The sequence below is a fragment of the Notothenia coriiceps genome, unplaced genomic scaffold (genome assembly GCF_000735185.1).
Source record: "Notothenia coriiceps isolate Sejong01 unplaced genomic scaffold, NC01 NC01_scaffold00020081, whole genome shotgun sequence".
Lineage (NCBI taxonomy): Eukaryota > Metazoa > Chordata > Actinopteri > Perciformes > Nototheniidae > Notothenia > Notothenia coriiceps.
Window position 1 is genome coordinate 664,986 of NW_011352782.1, and position 20,891 is coordinate 685,876.

General features: G+C 40.8%; 4 protein-coding genes across 8 annotated transcripts in view; 1 reads left to right on the plus strand and 3 right to left on the minus strand.

Moving 5' to 3' along the window:
* Positions 1–1,034, minus strand: part of dsn1 (DSN1 component of MIS12 kinetochore complex) — an 8,434-nt gene extending 7,400 nt beyond the window's left edge. Inside the window, exons 1-2 of the mRNA XM_010779328.1 lie at positions 969–1,034; positions 694–733 (exon numbers count right to left, since the gene is read on the minus strand). Of these exons, the coding sequence (XP_010777630.1) occupies positions 694–733; positions 969–1,030 (102 nt within the window). The 5' untranslated portion in view covers positions 1,031–1,034. The remainder of the gene's footprint in view (positions 1–693; positions 734–968) is intronic.
* A 1,268-nt stretch (positions 1,035–2,302) lies between these two features.
* atp13a1 (ATPase 13A1) lies at positions 2,303–11,078 on the minus strand. The gene is made up of 25 exons (XM_010779333.1): positions 10,630–11,078; positions 9,456–9,545; positions 9,018–9,281; positions 8,746–8,901; positions 8,561–8,630; positions 8,360–8,466; positions 8,099–8,228; positions 7,903–7,958; positions 7,312–7,438; positions 7,039–7,176; positions 6,795–6,915; positions 6,507–6,664; positions 5,934–6,109; positions 5,742–5,852; positions 5,535–5,660; positions 5,348–5,456; positions 4,973–5,166; positions 4,526–4,622; positions 4,258–4,439; positions 3,938–4,052; positions 3,651–3,847; positions 3,377–3,519; positions 3,162–3,273; positions 2,935–3,078; positions 2,303–2,841 (listed from the first exon to the last, which is right to left on the minus strand). The coding sequence occupies exons 1-25, from the start codon at positions 10,981–10,983 to the stop codon at positions 2,731–2,733; spliced, it is 3,588 nt and encodes a 1,195-aa protein (XP_010777635.1). The 5' UTR covers positions 10,984–11,078; the 3' UTR covers positions 2,303–2,730.
* chchd5 (coiled-coil-helix-coiled-coil-helix domain containing 5) lies at positions 6,580–13,022 on the plus strand. 4 transcript variants are annotated; one of them, XM_010779332.1, is made up of 5 exons: positions 6,580–6,590; positions 11,477–11,571; positions 11,817–11,957; positions 12,065–12,216; positions 12,668–13,022. In XM_010779332.1, coding segments are annotated over exons 2-5 (318 nt in total). In that variant the 5' UTR covers positions 6,580–6,590; positions 11,477–11,569; the 3' UTR covers positions 12,691–13,022. The 4 variants fall into 4 exon arrangements, with proteins under 4 accessions (XP_010777634.1, XP_010777633.1, XP_010777631.1 ...); XM_010779331.1 differs by lacking the exons at positions 6,580–6,590; positions 11,477–11,571 and adding an exon at positions 11,093–11,166 and having other exon boundaries at positions 11,821–11,957; XM_010779329.1 differs by lacking the exon at positions 6,580–6,590 and having other exon boundaries at positions 11,487–11,571.
* Positions 13,023–13,464: 442 nt separating this feature from the next.
* The window catches only part of lmx1al (LIM homeobox transcription factor 1, alpha-like), a 16,230-nt gene continuing 8,803 nt past the window's right edge, over positions 13,465–20,891 (minus strand). For both annotated transcript variants that reach the window (XM_010779336.1, XM_010779335.1), the window contains exons 4-9: positions 17,049–17,281; positions 16,456–16,619; positions 16,236–16,313; positions 16,028–16,148; positions 15,765–15,920; positions 13,465–15,007 (exon numbers count right to left, since the gene is read on the minus strand). In XM_010779336.1, coding sequence (XP_010777638.1) covers positions 14,850–15,007; positions 15,765–15,920; positions 16,028–16,148; positions 16,236–16,313; positions 16,456–16,619; positions 17,049–17,281 — 910 coding nt within the window. In that variant the 3' untranslated portion in view covers positions 13,465–14,849. The remainder of the gene's footprint in view (positions 15,008–15,764; positions 15,921–16,027; positions 16,149–16,235; positions 16,314–16,455; positions 16,620–17,048; positions 17,282–20,891) is intronic.

The following is a 20,891-nucleotide window of genomic DNA, read 5'->3' on the forward strand; positions in this document are numbered from 1 at the left end:
ATCTATGGATACATCTCTCAACAACACCCATATGAAACAGAACTATAAACAGATTTACTATTTCTTTATGGATATTTTACAAATCACTCCCCTTTTAAACTGTATTCTTGTTTTACTATCATATAGTATTTCATACCTGTTTTTCATTTATTACTCTTATATTACATCACAATGTAAGATCTCCCACGACGCCGGATCTGCCTGTACTTGAGTATTTCAATATTTCTACTTCTACCCAACTACAATTCAGAGGTAACAAGTGTACTTTTACTCCACTACATGTATTTAATACCATCAGTTACGTTGCAGATTCTGATTAATTATATGAAATATAACCAACACTTCAATAAGACTTTAAACTTTGTAAATCCACAAGCTACCCAGCAGCATGCAATGTAAATAAAACGGGTTCCATCTTAACCAGCTGTAATAAAAATATCGATTAATGAATTAACATATACTATATATTTTTGAATGCAGGACTTTTACTTGAAACTGTGTATTCCTACACTATGGTATTTCTACTTTGAGTTAAGTACAAGATCTAAGTACTTCTCATATATGAGAAGTACTTGATATAATGCCCGTGATATAATATATATATTATATGATATCACGCTCAGCGCGTGGATATAGAATTAGCTCAAGCGATGTCCGTTTACGTTAGATTAAATGGTAGTTAAAATGCCTTACCTCATCTGGAAAATCACCAGCAACGGCGACAGTGCAGCAACTGTAAAAACACATTTTCAATGTATAAACCAACGTTAATGGAAAAAAAAACTTTAATTTTAATCCTAAAATATAAAATGTTGCTAACGTTACTTCGGCGTTTCACAACGATAACATACATTTTATTTAGCTTTTTAATGAAGACAGCGATTACCCATCAGTACATGTTTTGGATACACAATACTTTAGATCTTAAATTGTTTGTCTCAAGGGTAAAAGTAAATAACATTACAAACCTGTCTTGTGCAGCTCCAGTATGTTTTTCCGCCATTTTTCTTTCAAATAGTTCACTTTTCATCGCGCGCTGATCGCGCGTCCAAGAAGCCAAGCCCCTCTTATAACACAAGCACCATGGGAAATGTAGTGTGAATTAACTCAAGCGACTACAAACAAAATGCCGAGGTAAAGGTGGGAGCAGCAGTCGTTGAATACTTTAAAAACAGTAGAATTGAATGACAATATATGGAGGTCCGATTATTGTGATACGATTAAAATACATGTACATCATATTACACATTGACGATTTTCACACCACCGTAAAGGCTTCAAATTCCATGAGTTTTAATGCCCCACCAAAAGGGAAAAAAGCCCCTATGGTTATGGCATTTATATGAAGTATTAGGTAATAATAATAATAATAATAATAATAATAATCATTATGATAATCATCACACCTGGTCATTTATAGTCCATGTAAAATGTCTTTTATTGCTTTTTGGATCTTTGAACGTGTTTAAGATTCTAATTATGATAAACCCTCCGATAGACTATAACCTTATTTTGACATGGAAGGTATTGAAAATAATCTTGACTTTTTCAATTAAAAAAAACTGCTAAATTAGAAAACACACTTTAACCCCCCCCAAAAAGAGGTGTGGCCTTATCGTCTAGTGGAGTAATACAATGCTGCATATATTTTGAGTAATTCGGTCGCATCAGAAGAAAGCTATTGAAATTAAATGAGACTTGCAAGAGAAACTGTAACATTTTCATTATCATAGAAAATTGAAAAGACCTGAAATCTCCCCCAAAAAAGAAGTTTGTCCTTCTTGTCCAGTTGTGGTATAACTACACATTTGCATTTATTTGCAATCATTAGGCCACATATGTCTGTATCCATGAGTTTTCAATCAATAAAAAACATGCAGTTGGATTGGATTTCTATTCAGATATTTTTAGGGGGGGAAAGTGATTTATTTAAGATATTCTAGTTTGTTTATCAAAGATAAATATCAAACAGTTATCAATGTCTAATCTCCTGAGATTGGCATGTGAGCGAGTTAAGATCGGTTTTTGCAAGTTAACACCAAAGGTACAAGATTGTCTTCCATCAACTGATTCTTAAAGAGATGGCACAATTGTCTTTGTCCCGAGTCATGTGTCATATGATGATACAAGGTTTAATAAGAACTGTCCTCTTTGTTCAGTTACACTATATTCTCATACTAGGATCATTCTTTACTTACCAACTTATAAGAACAGGATAGTTCTTGAACAGCATGCACATCCCCTCCAAGTGAAGACACACATCAGTTTTTGTACCCAACAAAACATTTGACAGACTTCAACATTTGTATCTGTAAGTCTTTATAAGTCTGTTAGAGATGTTTTGCACTTTTTACAAAATCAAAGAGAGTATTCAAAAGAATCAAAAACACTTTTGCAGTTCTCTGGGAGAATGCCCCATTGTGTGCCTGTACTCTTCACTCTGGATGGCACACAGTCTCGCGCTCTCACTCTCGCACTCCACTCAATACTGCTGTCTTCATGGCCTTGTGTAGCAGCAGGGAGGAACAGAGGAGGAAAGAGAGAGAAATGTAGAAAAGAGTTATAAAGAAATGAGAGAATTGGAAGAAGGAAGGGATGCACAGAGTGTACAGTACTGCAGGCCATGAGTGTCTCAGCTGTCTTGTATCACAACAGCTCTTATCCTCCTGCTCCAGAGTCTTCTCTCCCTTTACAGTTTAGTTGGTAAGGGTAACGGTAGCTTTTGGCACTTCAAGAAGGCAGCCTGAGAGATCCTTTGCCCAACAGGAACTGCAGGATACGATCCACCAGCAGCGCGGCGACAAAGTCCACCACCAGAACCTGGGCAATGATGAATTTGAACTACAAAGAAGTAAACAGGAAGAAGGTTACCTCATGAAGAACATCATCATTAGGAGGCAACTTTAACATAACGGTTGATGTTTAATCACTCACCTCAGTTGGTATATCTACAAGAGAAAACTGTTCGTTGAATTCGGGTGAGGAACCAGAAAGAAGTCCCACAATCGCTAATCCTGACAGTGCGATACTCCATAGCAGTGGTCGATTCTCGGTGAGAGACTCCATGAAGGGATGACCCTTACAAACACAACAAGAAATGCCATGAGTTTACATAAAAGAATGTAGTGACAGTAAATACCAATTGTATTAAGAATAAGTACCTTGTAGTTAATGGCAAACGTGGCCATCTGCATGGCCATCGACATTATGTACACGGTGCTGTTGATTAGACTAGGTTCAAACTCTTTATATATATCTGCAAACCGCTCCGATCTGCGGGGGAAAAAAGGACAAGGGAAATGTCATTATCATTTATAAATGTCATGTGACTATTGTAAATATTTAACTGCTGTTTCTCTGTCTTAGTTGGGTTTACCTTGGGGGACTTCTGCTTTGTGCCTCTTTGTAGAGAAACACCAGACTACAGAAGTGAACAGCAAACTGCAGCAGCACAGTCAACACCGTATAAAGATTAAAGATGTTTGGTAAGGGCCGCTCTCGAGACAACGTTTTCAGTGGCTATATAAACAGAGGGGGGTAAAAAAGTGAATCTGTCACGGTAGAAAGGAACATTCAGTAAAGACACACTTGCTTGAATCACAATCAGTCCCAAGTATGTAGAGCCTGTATTTTCCAACATAAATTCTCACCTTCGATCTAGAGATGAAGAGGAAGCATCCGGCTAAGAGCAGGCCCTGCAGTGTTGCCTGGAAATCGCTAAACTTGACCCCCTCGAGGTAGAGTACAGACTGGCTGTAGGCCAGCACCAGGGCGTTCAGAGCGAGGATCTTAAACATCTGGAGTGTTGTTACCAGAGTGCAACGACCTTGCTTTATTACATGGCAGACTGGGGGGGGATACAAACAAACATTCAGATGTGGGGACCATAACATACACAGATTTTTGCAAACTGAAATCATAAATGTATGTTACTTACTGCACTGTATGGAAGAGAGTTTGGAGGTGAAGGGGGCAGCAATGGAAGCATCACCTAGCTTCACTACTTGTATCTGATCCTCTTCAAGTTCCCGTAAGACTTGACTGATCCTCTCCTGTTAGTGAGTAAATCCCTGATGTTAAGACCAGTGAACTACACATTTGTAACAGACACACATGTATTCTCTTTTTTAGGCTATATGTTTATTTGGTAATGTTGGTAACTAGGGAGGAAGCCACCATGCTGCATTCAGTGGTACAATAAATCCGTTAGTAATTGGTAGACTGTTCAGGAAGAAGGCCCTTTTTGAAGACACACACCTTTTGTGCTGCAAGCTGCTCTTCTCTCTGGGCCATGACCCTCTGCCGGGATGCTCTGGAACTCAGCTTCCCTCCTGAGCTGACGGGTGGTAAAGGTCTGGGTTCTGCTGCGGGCTCCTTTTCTCTCCCCCGTTTCTTCCTTTCAGGCATTCGCTCAGGTGCATTCGCTAACAGAGCAACACCTGAGAAATAAAAGGTCATCACTACCTGTTGGGGCTCATATATAGGGACACAAATGCTTTCAGTCTTGGTGGTTGATAAATCTTACCTATGTGGGCATGTTTGAGAGCTCCAACATCATTTGTGCCATCACCGCACATCAGGGTCACATAACCGAGCCCCTTAAGACTTGTGATGACAAATTCCTGAAACAGAACAGGAGGTTATTATAGCTCATGACTAACAAAAGACCCTTAATGTTCACCCTTTGATACTGTTGTACAGAATCTGACATACATTCAAAAATGAGATAATTATATATAACAACTCCCAGTCACACAAAATGAGTGGTGTCAACTAGTTCAAATACATGTATTTTGCTGTTGTATTGTAGAAAAACATCTGTCTACATCTCAAAGTATTTTTGTATAACAGCCTTCGATTCTAACAAAAAGCACACTAATGATGTTTGAGATGGCTAAACTTGGTCTGCTATCTCACTCTATTGTGGTAGTGGTTTATAAACCTCCATGTAATGTACATTTTTGGGACCTACCTTCTGTTTTGGACTGACACGGGCAAACACTTGAACGTAAGGCAAGAGGCTATTGAGTAGTTTGGTGTCACAGCTCAGTCTGGTGAGCCCCTCCCCTGTTACACACAAGTCAAACTGACTCACGAAGGCGGAAATGGAGGGAGGGGGCAGTGGTACACACACACTGCCATCAATGGACTCCCACTGCCACGCACCTGGAAATAAACATTAGAGGTACATTATTATGTACTGTTGTTGGTTGAAGCACCCATTGCATGAGGATTACAAAAATAAAAATGGTGATGCCCTTTAGATGCAACCTTTTAAAAACAGACATTGTTCTCCACTAGCTGACGAGTAAAACATGTTATTCTGCAAAGTGATGACTTGTCTTACCCTGATCGGGGCTTTGCTGCAATACAAGTGTGTGTTCTTTCTGCATGAAGGCGAGCTCTCTTGCTACGTGGCATGCCGTAAGAGGGTTGTCGCCTGTGATCATCACCACCTGAAAGCAAAGTCAAAGCAATTATAAACCATGCTGTTTAAGAGTGTATGCAGAATGTTGTGTTGTCAGCTTATTTACATGATGAGATGCCTCCTGGATCTCTCTGATGACGGCCTTGCTGTCACTCTTAAGCGGGCAGGACACAACCATGAACCCGGCAAAATGCAAGTCACACTCAAGAGCATCCCGACTCATCTCCCGGACCTATGAAACGCAAAAAGATCAGTCAAACCTGCTCGGACCAGACAGTCTCTGACAGTTTTAGAATACAATAAAAATAAGAACCTGCTGATGACTGAGGTGTCCAATCTCTTTGTAACCCAAGGCCAGCACTCGAGCCCCTTCACGAGACATTTCCTTGTGGACTTCGTCATAATTTGCTGGACTTTCTGAAAACTACAATAAAAGCCACATTAGAACGCCAGTTGGTTAGCACACATGATTAGACTAGAGCATGTCTGTATAAAGGATATTTACCATTCCTCTGAGTGTCTCTGGCGCTCCCTTGACAGTTGAGATGTAGCAGAGTTCAGTGGAGCCGAGTTTCTCATAAGAGGCCAGGACTGACATCCTCTTCAGTGCACTGGCAAAGTGGAAACGCTGGTGGATCTTAAGTCCCTGAGTTTTGAAACCCCGAGAGAACACCTTCTCATCTGTTTAAATGGCAAGAGTAAATGAGACACGCATAGTGCTATTAAGAGCAAATGTAGCTTAACACGAACATCCAGATTTAAATGCAAGAACAGCTTCACTTTAAAGCCACATTAACCCACAAGCTGAGCAGTTTCATATCAATTACTCACACTGTTACAGTTTTGTAAACACATATTTTCATATAGTCAAGCTGTTGTTAAACACGACCCCCATTCACTTTGATCAATCAAGACTTTTTTTTACTTATTAAAAACGTAACTTGACATTAACATACTCTGGTCAAATGACATCACCAAGTTAAACACAGCACAACACAATCCAATCCTAAGCACACACATGTTCTCCGACACTACAGCCGCTGCCGTGCACTGTGCGTTTAGTGGGGGATCCCAGTACCTTTAGTGAGGCTCCAGTCAGCGGCTGTCAGCATGGCCTTCTCCAGTGGATCTCCGACCAGCTGTCCATCATCCAGAGTGACCAGTGAGTGACAGGTGGCCACCACCCGATGCGTCTCAATTGGAATCTCAGATACGGGTATCACCTCTTTTCCTTCTCTGTAATAGACATAAAGTTATTACTCATTTACAAACACAAAGTATTTACAAACCTTAACCATAGCATAGTTTACTGCGTTTGTAATTCACAAGTTTTGATGAAGGAACAACAGTGGTTGGCATGTTTTACCTGAGGCCTGCTACTCCTCGTACCACCAGGCTGTCACTGGTCAGTGTTCCTGTTTTGTCAAAACAGCAGATCTCCACCTTCCCTGCAAAGGGTATCCTGAAGGGCTCTGTACAGAAAACATCTAAGAAGGGGACAAGAGGATTTGAATCAAACTACTGCTGTAACAAGCTTTGTATCATAAGCTGCTTTGTCCAGGTCTTTTAATGCTCTTTAACACATGCAGGATAGGAGCAAACAGACATACACAGTTTAGCCAGGGCGATGAGAGACGTATTAACTGCCAAAGAGAGCTCTATGGGGAGCTCTGGTGGAACAACTGAAGTAAGGATTAGTGTGCACTCCAAAAACAGCTTGTAGCGGTTCCTGCTAGCATCCTTGGTCCCTGTAGGTGTGATACAAAGGAAAAAGAGAGTTTTTAAATATGAAGTATGCCATAACCTCAGACTATTTGCAAACACTTTGAATCTCTGTGTTCAATAAGAATTACATTGTATACAATTGGTTCTATGCATCTCACCTTCTAACCACACATAAAGAGCTGCAGCAATGGCAAACACAAGGAGGAAGAGGATGAAGATGAAAGTCTCCATGTTGTTTGCCGTCACTCTTTTCACACCAAAGAGGATTGTTCGCAACAGTTTACCCTGGAGGCAAGTTTTTTTTGCACACAGTTAGTACACTTTCAAAGCTAAATTAAACATGTCGCCAAACTAGAGAAATGCATTGAAATAAAAAACTGTGCGTAGTAAGTAAAACATTCTCCAGGTCATGTTCTCTCACATGAATTTCGTCTGTTGCCATCAGGGCGTCGATATGCTCTACCTGCTCAAAGGACTAATCGCTTTTCAAAATCATTCATCCCTTCTGCACTCAAACTTTTAAATTCTTGAAAGACTTTTAACTTGATTATTTATTTATGTATTATTGTGATGCTATGAACTATTTATAGTGTAAATTGGAATGATCCACATTTGTGCTCCGGGTGTATCTGTGTGTTTTCTTCCTGTGTGTTCCTGCCTGTGTACATGACATAAGCTGCTGATCATAACCAATTGCCCCTTGCAGGATTAATAAAGTTGTTGATTGGTTGATTCAGCAACTTCCTTACCTGAGAGGTGTAGAATCCTGTTCTCAGTACATAGGCCACACAGCCGTTGTCGACAGCTGCACATAAAGAAGATTAATGGGCTTTTCATCTTGATTTGATTATGAAGAAGATGGGCAATAGTCGCATTATAATGTACAACAGCCTTCATATGTTGTTGGTAACAGATAACTGAAAAAAGACAGAAATTAGTAATTACGTTTGAGTCCAGCACTGGCCTTTAAAGGGGGGCTATGTTGGACCACTTTTGTCCCCCCAGAGATGATGTGAAGTCGAGAGTCACTCTGAACATCCAAGATTCGCTCTGGGTCCAAGTCCTCCACTGGCTCCTGCACACCTCATAACACAGCAGTGATTACAATACCCCACATGCCATTTAGAGTGAATAAGGCTTTCATTCCAAAGTGTACGCCCTCAGATCTGTACAGTGTCATCATGTATATATTAGTTTGCCTCTAACCTTCATCTGGGGCACCGACTCTCCGGTCAGCATCGCCTCATCCACAATGCAACGGCCCCTGAGTAGCAGCACATCACACGGGACCAAGTTGTCCTGGGGCGAACGTCCTGTGTAGTGGAGAATACACATTTTAAACCCTCAGTAACAGAGTCAATCTGATGTTTGTGGCAAGAAGTCTGACAAATGTTAATAGGACATTACCTATTGAGACAATGTCACCAGGGACAAGCTCATCACTTGAAATAGGTCTCCACTTCCTATTGCGATATACCTAGCATAAAATACATGAAGATAAATGAGATATGCTTTACATGGAAGACACTGTTTGTCTATACTTTTAGTTCTATTAAATATAATGACATGGTTTTAAACGTGATTTAGCCTACCTGGATCATGTAGGGCTTGTTTCCCATGCGGCGAATCTCGGACATATTCCTCATTTGCTGCTGGACCAAAGAGGCCTCGAACGCCACGAGCATGAACAGCGTGAAAACACTGTAGTACCAATACTCATCCAGACACCACAGGCCAACACAGAACACCTGGGGGATGGCAGAACACAGATTACTTCAAATGGATACAGACTTCATTATAAGGTCAGTAACATCATATCTAAAGATATTTATTGAGAAGTATTTTTACAACAAAATATATATACCTGGAAAACAAAAAAGGGAGCTGTGGCCCTCTCTTTGAAGAGCTCCAGGAAATCTGGCACCATCATCTCAGCACGATTGGTGCCGAAACGCTTTTCTGCTGCCCGGAGCTCCGCCTCCTCCTGGTAGCCACGCCAGGACTGAAAGTCAACCATTGGGTTGTCTATGGGGAATGCTATCGGAAGGAAACATTTCTTTTCTTTGTGGTCAAATATGTAGCGGATCTTTTGAAACTCAAAAGATAAAATCCCCTCGCCCTTTTCATCCTGTAGGTCAGAAAAAGAAAGACCATTTTAATTAGCACCATTTAATCAAGAAAGGTTAATTATTGTAATTACTGATTGTATATTTATAAGTTTTAATCTTAAAGTGTGTGACAAAATACAGAAAACAATAGATTTGGGAGATGTTTGGAATAAAGAGTAAATATGTAAACTGACCTGGTCCCTCTGTAGTTCCACAAGCTCGGCAGAACCGTTGTTGGGGCAGGGAACGACCTTAGCCAGCGTAGCCTTTTTTGGATCTTGTTCCTGTGCAAATAAACAGGTGACAAATTCACACACTGTTCCAGGTCACTGTTATTTTTGCTGTGTGCCTCTGCTGCTTTGTCCACAATATGGACTTCAGGCCCATTTTTAAAGAATCCTCTACTTACATTTAACAACCATAAATGTCCAGGCTAACCAGATTACATTGTTGATACAAATCTATTTTTATGTATTTGTATGATTGACTGCCTACAGACAGAACGCAAAGAAATGCTAAGCTGTTTACCCTTGAATTTAGGAAGAACAAACTTAAACTTTAGAACATTTATTTTCTGACATATTCTGGAATTACATTTCCTATTACCATACAATGATAGACACAGATTTGTTTTACTTTGACACCACCATGTGTATGAATCAGCAATTAGACATTAGATTTGCTTGATACAAGTTTTATTTTCTTTATAATCCTCTACTACTTAAAAGGCATTTTATGGTCTGCTGCCTCGCATCATTTGCATCAATTACGCAGAAAATAGCCGGGCAACACTATGAGCTTTCAGGGCTTCTTTATGCTTTCAGGTGACCATACAGAATTGTAAAAAATGGAAAATGTTGCAAAATGGCTTTAAACCAAATTAATATAAGAGGCACATTCCTTTCCTGGTTAATAAACGTACATGCTTGACTCCGAGTTGCTTTTGGTTTTGTCTACTTTTCTGTTTTGTCTGTAACATATGTTTTCATTTATGCTGCTCTCTGTATTGGCAAGCTTTTTCTTTGAACATTTTTTTTTTTGTTTTAAATTACAAAAATAAAAGTGTTTCAAATGATGTGCACACATCACTAAGACCTTTTCATAACTTGAAACAAAGACAAATGTGGCAGTGAGAACTGTCATTGCTGATTCCAGCAGGGAAAGTTTGATTATTGGTGGCCCCTCAAACATTTAGCAGGGGTCCATTCCTAACACCTGCCTACTTTTATAGAGCCCTTGAGCAAGCAATGATTCCTGAATTAGTGCTAACCCTGAAAACCTTTGAATTCTATGTTAAAGGGATATGTTACAAACAGTGGATAGCATTGAAACATACCCCACTATTATTGTTGTATAAATAATGTTTACCTTGGAACAAGTGAGCAAGCAGTGCGCGTGCACGGACCAATAACCAGAGAGCGCTGTGAGGACGTGCGCGATCCCGATAGCGGCTAGCGACAGGAGGCCTGCCTCTGGATACTCGGAGGCTCCATACACTCCGAACCACACGTACATCCAGCTTGGATAGAGAACAGCCAGAAACGGGAGGACTGTGCCGTGTAGTAGACGGGGCCTGCGCCGGTACAGCGTCACCGAGCTCACCAGCTCGTCGCCGGCGCTGCTGTCATGCTGGCTGTGGTTCTCAGAGGGGGCCATTTGCAGCTCTCCCGGTGCCTGGATCCCATCTGCAGCCATATTTCCCTCTTTCTTGGGGTCGTTCATTGTACTTTACTCACACCTCTGCCCCCCCTCTATCATCCACCACCACCCCGTCGTGCTGTTGTCGGTAAAATACGATTCAACACACGGAGCGGTGCTCGGTCCAGCCTTCGGAGCCCGTTTACTGAATCGCTCGGTTTCTGGTCGTAGCTTCCGCATACGTCAACACGCAAAGACCAAAGACACGTAAGATTGTCTGAGTACATCACAAATTAACTGTAAAAAACACTCATTTATTATACCAACACGGTAAAAAAAAAAAATGTGGTTGAGGTTCAAGTTTACGCTACGTAATAATATACATATATCAAATATCGGCTGTATTCGTCGTGGAGTGCTTTTAGTGTAATATTAGGTGTATACCACTTTAATAAATGCATCGTCATCAGAGGGCGTGGGCTAACATTTGAGATTGACACAAGCAGGAACCAATAAGATTTTAGAACTATTTCCGATTGTTGCATTTCCATCCAATCAGAGGGTGTGTATAGTGTAGTTACGGCACAGACATGGCTCCACATGCAGTACTGCTGGTGCTATAACCTTGATTCATCAGCTTCTCGGTTGAGGAAAGCCTAAAAAGAACAACATGTAAGACTTTTAAACATGGGTCATATCAACAAAACATTCGCTATGTTCTCTAGTCTAGGGAAGTAGATACTGTTCTGTAGAGAGGTAGATTCAGACCGTAAATAATTACATTTTCTACCACCATAAAGCTACTTAATTACGTTTACTATATTGCTTGTGCTTGCTTTAGAAAGTGTATCAGGTTGATCGATGGCTTATGGGACGTGTCTACAATCACTGAATGATTAACATGTGTCGTCTTTCAGGCAGGCTGCTATGGATATCACAGCAAAGTATTGCAATAAAGAAATGGAGGCATATGGGTCATGTGTGGCCTCCAACCCATCTACATGGCAGTCAAAGTGTCATGAACTGAAGATAAACGTTGCACAGTGCACATCATCCCAGTAAGGCCACATAGCTGTACATTCACTCCAATGTTCTTCAACCTCACACCCACATCTAAAAAGCAAAATTGTATCTTATTCCTAATTTCTCTTATGTGTTTCTTTAGCCCAGTGATTCAGAAGATCAGACAAGAGTGTTCGGGGGTGTTTGTCGAGTTTGAGCGCTGCCTGAGAGAAAACCCGGACACACCTGCCTCCTGCTCGCCTCATGTAGCTCGCTTTCTGGCCTGTGCAGAGTCAGTAGACATCAGTGGAGTGGGTAAGTCCCTTTGGAATTGGCCATACACAACTCAAGGTCAAGGAAAACTTTGTTTTTCTCGCATGCCTCCACGGTGAATGAAGAATCTCACACAACAGCTGCACAATACTTTTCTCATTTAGCAATGCATTTGAGCCAAAACCTTAGTATTCAAAACAATGTTTTTGTTGTACGTACTTACCGTGGCTGTTTTATCCGCGTTTTAATTTTTTCTTCACCCTGGAGTTATGTGAGAACATCGAGGTTTAATTAATGGATTATCCAAATAGTATTTGGAAGTATTCCTTAAGGTCTTGTTCTGTGCATTTTTGTCTGATACAAAAACACATTCAAACAGACCCATGGGTTATCATATGTATACAAAATGGTACGATATCTACTACACCATCTTTGAGTGGTATCACTTTAAAAGTCAACATACCAGTAAATGTTTTCTTCTTTTCATCTACAGATCCGGTACCTCAGCCATCGTAGCATCAAGACATCTCCCATCTCTGTCAGATTCAGATTGGTTGGTTTTACATTTCCCAGCCATGTTACTGTACTGTATTTACAGTGAAAGTAAGGATATCTGTTTACCTCTGTGTGACTTAATATGACTATTTGTCTTTCTTCAGGAAAGATATGAGAGAAATGCAACAGTACTTTGACAAAGAAAATGTGTTGAATATTTAATTACCAGATCGTCCTTTTTCTCATACTCATGTAAATGTTGTGTTCATATGAAATCAACATTTATTCCTGCCTACATGCGGGATATATGATTTTTATTTAATCATCTCATTAAAATTAACTTGTGTTTCTTATCCGGTGTGGTTATCCTTTGTTGTTGTCTGTTGCTCAGGTCTGTCCCTCCCACACTTGCCCTCTCTAGGTCTGAGTCTGAGTCAAATATTAAACCGGAATGTATCGCTCCCACACAAACTGTCCTGACTACACAATGACAGAGAAATAGGGAGTCTGGGAAGAAAGGAGAAGGAGGAGACTTTCCTTTTCTAATCAGCGGGACTACTGAGAGAGACAGAGGGAGGATATTGAGTTATGAGCCCTGTGACCACTAAGCAGAACAGACCTTTTCTGGTTCAATTATTAAAGCTTTGAAGGGGAGGGGAAAAGGATCCCTTTCTTGTGTGTTAAATATATTTGGTTTATACCAGACGAGCAAGTGATTAGTGCATCATAATTTATCATACTTAGGACAATAAGGCAAGTGCACTACAAAGATGAAACCGTAGAGTGTATTGAAGATACGGCAACATTACATTCAAAGCACATCACCTGGCAGTCACTGAACAAAAAAAGTTAAATAGGAACTTGCCTAATACCGCACAAATAAATTACATTCACAAAAATATCACTGTAAAAATACCATGTGTCAGTGATCAGAGTCAAACATGAAAAAATGTTAACGAGCTGTAGCTGATCACTGGCACCTAAACAAAAACAAGTATAACCCTAATCCTACTTTTTTTCTGCGACACATTGTAAATTTGACCCTGATGCTTTATGCACTTTCTATCCAACTTCAGTTTGGAGGCTATTTTTTTAGACCTACTTTGTGACACATAGATATCATGCTACAGTTTAAATAGTTGCTGATTATCACAGAATAAGGTACAAAATATCAACTTAACAACGTCAAATTTTTCGGAGAAATAAATGATTACTGAAACTGACCACAATAATTAATTGTAACACAGTCATACTTCCATTTACATTTAAAAGCACATCATCATGTGCTCAGTGTCCTTACTTTTGGGGGTTATAGATGTGTTGGTTGTCAATAACGTCACTGCCTCTGAGTGATTACATTATAAAAGAGAAAGCTAAAGCAATAATCATGTATACAACCCTGTTTCCGCATAAGGCTCCTCAAATGACCCTGTAGTGCTGTCTTTTTTTTTTTGGTCAATATTATACCTGTCAATCATGCAATATCAAAAACTAAGCATGGATTTGGAAATGACCATTTTCATAGAGTTTCGTCCTCGTTCCAAAGTACATCCTTGAATTTACTGGGAACACTAAATTGTAATCCTATCTAGCACAATATCCTGAGTTATAGCTCAGGTCGAATATTCATACACACTAACCTGAGAGCAAAATGATACTCCAATCCATATACTGTACTGTATACGCTGCAGTCTTTCACACACAATAATCCTGTCAGAAACATAAAACATTTTGCAATGTCATCATTTCATTAAGACTCTCAGCTGCTCATACGGCCTGCCAAGACTCCTACATACATGTAATTTGAACTAAAACAATTTTTGTCTGTAAATCAGAATTTACATATGAGTATGCGTATTTGTTTTTTGAAAGTGCCATCAAACGTGTTTCATTGAACATTACCACAACCAGAGAAATTGAGGTCTTTTTACATATTTTGGACATTTACAGTGTATTTCCAGCATGTGATTATTATCAAGGAAAGATGGTTGGAACATGACGCAAATCTTCTTCAAGTGATATTATGACTATGCTTGTGATGATTTTGGCTTTTGAAAAAAGCTTAAGAGTGTGTTTGGGTGTAGGCTGTAGTCCCACAGGCATGTTTTAGACGGACTCCATTAGCTGCATCTCTGAGGTGAAGGTGGAACAGGAGTGGGAAGGGTGAGAGTTTATGGGGGTCAGGAGGTGAAGTAGGAGTTCTGCATGGAGTAGAGGCGGTCAATGGGGTTTCCCACCCGTCCAGACAGGAGACTGCCGTCCCCTGTTGCCAAGAGGCAGTCTCCAAGGTGACCAAGGCTTCCATCGCTGTCCAGGTCATGGAACACTGTCTCTGAGTCTGCGGAGAAAAACTGTGTGAACAGCTGAAGTGGATCGGTTTTCAATTACTACCAGAGAGCACAGAACGATATGAAAAGAATATAAAAATAAGCACGAATTTTACTCTCAACTCCACAAAGCAAGCAGGCAGTGAGTCAGTCTCTGTAGTTTAATCTCAGCCTTTTCCTTACATTCTCACAAACACACAACCTTTACAACTGAAATCCCGCAAAATCTGTTCTATCACCCATCAGCTAATGCAACTTGTTTGAGTCCAATATAAATGTTTGCCTCACTATCTCCCACTGCACATTATCTAAGGAAATAATGAAGAAAATATTTGGCAATGCATCTGTTTTGCTAAGGCTCCATGCAAGCTTTCGAAATAGGCTGACATTTACTGTAACTACTCAGACATGATGACCTTGAAGTGCGGTTTTGACTACTCATGACTAGCTGGGTAAATCACAGGTTTCATCACGGTACACTTTTATATGCATGCATCTTTGGACAACAATACAACATTTTACACAATTAGTCAGACTTATGTAAACAACTAAACGTCTTGGAAAGAAAGAGTGACGTGCCATGTGAATTTCAAAATAAATGTGTATCTTAAAGATTATATGCATCAATCTTTTAACTTTGCATTGAGAATATTGGCATGTATTGTTAAACCCATGACAGTCAAAACCAGAATTGAAAGGAGATAGGGACAGCATTTGAATTTTTAGATAAGGTTTATATGGAGTCAAAGCTTTGACCTTTAGTCTTACCATAGGAGTGGAGCTGTTCATTGTTCAGCTGAGGCGGTGTGAGGCCATGTCTAAATGGCTCTCCACCGTAGATGTTGGGATCCAGAGCGAGTAGCTGCTGACGCGGCAGAGAGGGATATACCAGCATCCCATCCATGCCATGGGTACTAGAGCCATCTGTGCAGAGGTGAGAATCACTTTAATAAACCCATAAAATAGATTGTTTTGGGTTTTGTTTATTCTTCCTTTTTTCTCGATGTTGCATTGGCATATCAAGCGCTTACCCTCACTGTCGTCATTGCTCTGGCGGCCCCCTCTACTTGGTCCTCTCCTGGTCCCTCCCAGCTGCTCTTGTTCCTGCTGCTGCTGCTGCTGTTGCTGCTGTCTGCGAGCTATCTTTTTCATCTAAGGCACAAAAACAGTGTATGTATAAATGCTTTTCTTTGTCCTCAGAAAAAGTATAACCTTGTGTAAGTCTACACTAAGTCTAACCTTGGCTCTCTGGTTTTGAAACCACACCTGCACAACACGCACTGTCAGCCCAGTCTCGGCAGCCAGTGTCTCCCTCACCTGCAGATTCGTTTTGAATTGTTATTGAAGCACCAGTTTAGACTGATTAGTATGCAATCTTCCACAGAACAATAACGTTTGCATGGGAAAGGAGTATATTCCTACACACATTTCCATCAACAAAACAAGCTGGTCCTCCTACCTTGCGGCAAGGCTTAGCAGACACTTCAAAGGAGGCCTTGAAAGCACGCCGCTGCTGTGTGGTCAAGATAGTGCGTGGTCGCTTTGAACGCTTGTGGTCCTTGCTGTCGTCCCCACCTTTGCCTCCTCCAGAGCCTCCTCCACCATCCTCATCCTCACTTTTCACTGAGCAAGGTAACAGACAACAAAACAGTCAGGACATCTGGTACGAGAGGGGTACATTTTCTCATTCCATTAAATGGAGAGTACATTTAACATTGAAGTGACTTTGACCTCAATTCTGTGGATTTCTTAAACTATCCACTAGTTTTGTAGGTAGTGCACTGAGGGCTCAGCTTCATATACCATAGGAATTCACAGAATGCACTGTAAAATAATGACTTATTTTCTATCTAAGACAATTTGCTATTGTGGTGTGATGTTTTTGCAAACAAATGTGTTGTCTCACCAACTCAGATAGGCTTCTGTTTGAGATCCAGTTCATTTACAGAATTATTTTACTAGTAAGTGAACAGAGGAGCAGCTTGAGACGTGAGATATAAAATATTTAAAAGGGGGTCCGGGCAAAGCAGCTTTGTAAAGAACCTCCTTTACCTGAGTCAGTAGGTGTGGGACTAATAGCAGCCAGCATTTCTCTCTCCTTCTCATAGTCCATGCGGCAGAGCAGCTGGCCTTCTTTAAGCACAAACTCATCACCTCTCTGCAGCCGGCGTTCACACTCACAGCAGGTGAAGCAGCCAAGGTGGTACACCTGGCCTAGCACACGCATTATCAGCTCCGAACGTCCAATCACCTGCAGGCAAGCGCTGCACTTCCTTACAAACAACCTGAAAGTGCACAAAAAGACACAAATATGGGCTTATATGAGAAGGATAAATAAACTGCAAAGCATGGCATTCAGGGAGTTCAGGAGTACAGAAAAAGAGAGGTGAGGTAATTAAAGATGGAGGCACAGGCAACAAGCTCTGATACATTTTACCCTCATATTAAACGATCCTGGAGATTAGCATAGTCTCTTAATTAAAGGTCATATAAACATTACCCAATTCACAGAGCAACAAGGTGAACATCTGCTGAGAGGAATACTGTGCATCTTTAGATTGCCTTTTCTTTCCTTCCTCATAACAGTAGGTGGCAGTAGTAAGCTTATGAAAGGAGAGCAGCCTGTCCCTTAAATGTGGACATCTGTTTGATCGGGTAAACTCCAGTCTATCCATATCCCACCCACAATCTTAAGGTAGTTATTTAACTCTATACATAAAGCTTAATACAGAGTCTTTCTCAGGTCCATTGCTTTTCCCCATGACCACTTTTTTCCTTTTGTCCCTCCGTCTCTCCTCCTGTGAGATGTTATAACCCTTCAATATGTCTCCTGCCTCATCATCTCTTCACATCCCCATTTCCATTCACGGGGCCTAAGTCTCTGCCATTAAATTCCTCCCAAATCCCTGCTTTCGCACTTGGTTTCCTCCCCCTCCCTACCAAGTATTTTCTGCCAGCATTCCCAGTTCTCCCTCACGCCCTCCCAGCCTGCCTCCCCAGTTCACTGAAACTAATAAAGACAGGATTAATTAGATTGTTGTTTAAACAGTGCGATGGCCAGACAGACGCTGTAAACTCATAACCAGGGATTGAGGATAGCATGGGGTTAATCTCCCTCCTCTCGTTTATGCACACTAAAACACACTTACACACACAAACATAGACACACACACCCACACATGCACACACCCCCACACACACACGCACACGCACACGCACACGCACACGCACACACACACACACACACACACACACACACACACACACACACACACACACACACACACACGCATGTGCACGCACAGGCATGCACACAGACATTTGCACACACCCATACACTGAGTATCTAGTCAGACATTGACTAGTGACCAGCGTTCACCAATACCCATGATCATGACTGGGTGTAATATGCACTCAAGATAGATATGCTCAATCGACAGAGTATTTATTTAACTGGAAGAGTTACAAGGTAGTCAGAGTATAGGAGTGAGCGAGCAAGGTCAGCGGATGAAGAAATAGCAGCAAGAAAAAACCACAAACCTGGACAGGAGGGGAGGGAGGAGGGGGAGAAAGGGAGAAGTGTTGACGCTCCCTGACTGAGTGATAGGAAGGTGTTGCTGCCCAAATCTGGAGTGTAAAGAAGGAGCCGATTCTGCACATCAGAGCTCCTAATCTGTGATTCTGTCCCAAACGCAGCTGCTGCGGCTAATCTTTCTCAATCCATCTGCCAAACTCTCCCCAAATGACAGTGTCGCTAACTTGACATCATAACACAAACACAAGTGGCCCCAAACAGCCCTGCACAGCTCTGTTGTGGCAGGACCTTGTGTTAAACTAAAGGTTTATCAACCAATCATCCTTTAGAAACACTGCATTGCTTCTTAGAGAGATGCTTCTAACGTAAGATATCTGCTAAAACGTTTGAATTATTATAGCATCTTACACATATTCCACAAAGGAGAGCAATCAGCACCCTACTGTGTGTAGCAGACAGACAGACAGACACTTCAACACCTTAAATGCCTCCTTTCACTGTGAACAAAATACAACAAAACAGAATTGTCAAAGGATTGACATTAGACTGATGATGTTGGTGGTTAAGTCCCAAACTCCCTAATCGGGGTGTACACAGCATGACAGGAATTTACTCAACATGGCAAATGAAGGGAACTTGGGGCAACTGCCACAGAGGGGGGTCTGTAAGCAGATCAGTCTAATCCTTCTAATAGAAGTATCATTCACACTGGCCCTGACCAGGGTGTAGCTTCCAGTAAATCAATATGGGGGTGATTGCATAGGAGAAGCCAAATAAATAAGGCTTATTTAAGTTCTACACCAAAGGTATACATGCTTAGTTTTGAATGAAATGACATTAATCTAATATACAAAAAAATATATGACTTTGTCTTTAAAATTATTCGATCTAGAGATGTTATTATATGTAAATATACATTGTCAAGTTTTGATGTTGAAAAATAAAAAGTTTGAATATCAGGAAACAGTGGGGGAAAGAACTGAAATTTGCATGCCACTGGATATAATACAGAAAAATACTGAAAAAAGTGGAAATCAAATATAGAATGTAAGCAGCTGAGGTATAGCGTGAAGACCAGCTGTGAACAAATCTATCAGTAAAGATATTGGAAAGATGACTTTGCTTTGGGTTGAGACAGCTTTACTTTAATGAAGTGATGTGTTATATTCAGAATTACAAAGCAGAAAAGTGTAAGTGCAGACAAAAGACTGTCTGCTTATGAGCTTGTGATGTAAAAAAAACCTATGGAACTTTAGCTGCGGGCACTTTTATGTTTAGTGCCAAGGATTTCTGAGGGGTTAGGGGGCACAACTAATTACAAGCTCACTGATTATGAGATCAAATGCAGAGAGGCAGACAAAGGTGTTGTTCTGTGAGTACTGGGTGGTTATAATCAGCCCCTTTCCTTCTTGCTTTAGTGTAGATCCTAGACATACAAACAGAATAACAGAATCTTCATCATCTCCCTAAGCTGTGTCATGTGGCATTGTTTTGCCTGTGAGCTCTGACAAGCACGACATTGTGTGGACCGCAACACAATCATTCCATAAATATGTACGTGTCTTAAAGCGATTACAGTTGTAGTGCTTGTTTCATAATTGATGAATATTTATATAGGTATGGGTATGCTTACACTTACTCTAGGTTTGGATTGCCTGGTATTGCACTATTGGATCAGTTGTATGTAAGGGAGCCCAGAAATACAGATTACAGCTTCACTCTGAAGCCGTGCCTCAACAATGATTTACCACTGTCACTCATTCAGATTCCCTACTCGTAGAGTTTATATAGTTCTATCTCTAAATAGGGTATTGAGCACAGAATGACCATGTGTTTCACATAAATAGATTTTTACACATTCCTTAAAAAGGAAGGTACATCCAAGGATTCATTTGATGAATGCAAAAAGTACAAACGATATGCAACAATCCTACTTTTAAGTTGTATTCCTTTTAGTATCCAATTGTTAGGTATGTGTGTTAGGGGATGTGTGTGTGTGTGCGTGTGTGTGCACTTTCGGCGGATATTGCTCTGTGAAGCAAAATGGCTCAGAGCCAGGGTTCAGTAATCACATCATCTCCTTTTATTAAATCTCCCTGCACTGCTTCTGTGTTATTAAAATCTCCCAGCATTCCCCACGATACTCGCTACCCCTGCCACCACTCACTCACTCACACTCGCTCGCACAAAAAACACACATATATGTATACATACAGTACAATCACACACACACACACACACACACACACACACACACACACACACACACACACACAAAATGCTTACTACTGTAAAAACTCCAGGTATTCAACTCTTTTACGTTTATTCTAACAGTCTATACAACACAGAGCCTCCTTTAT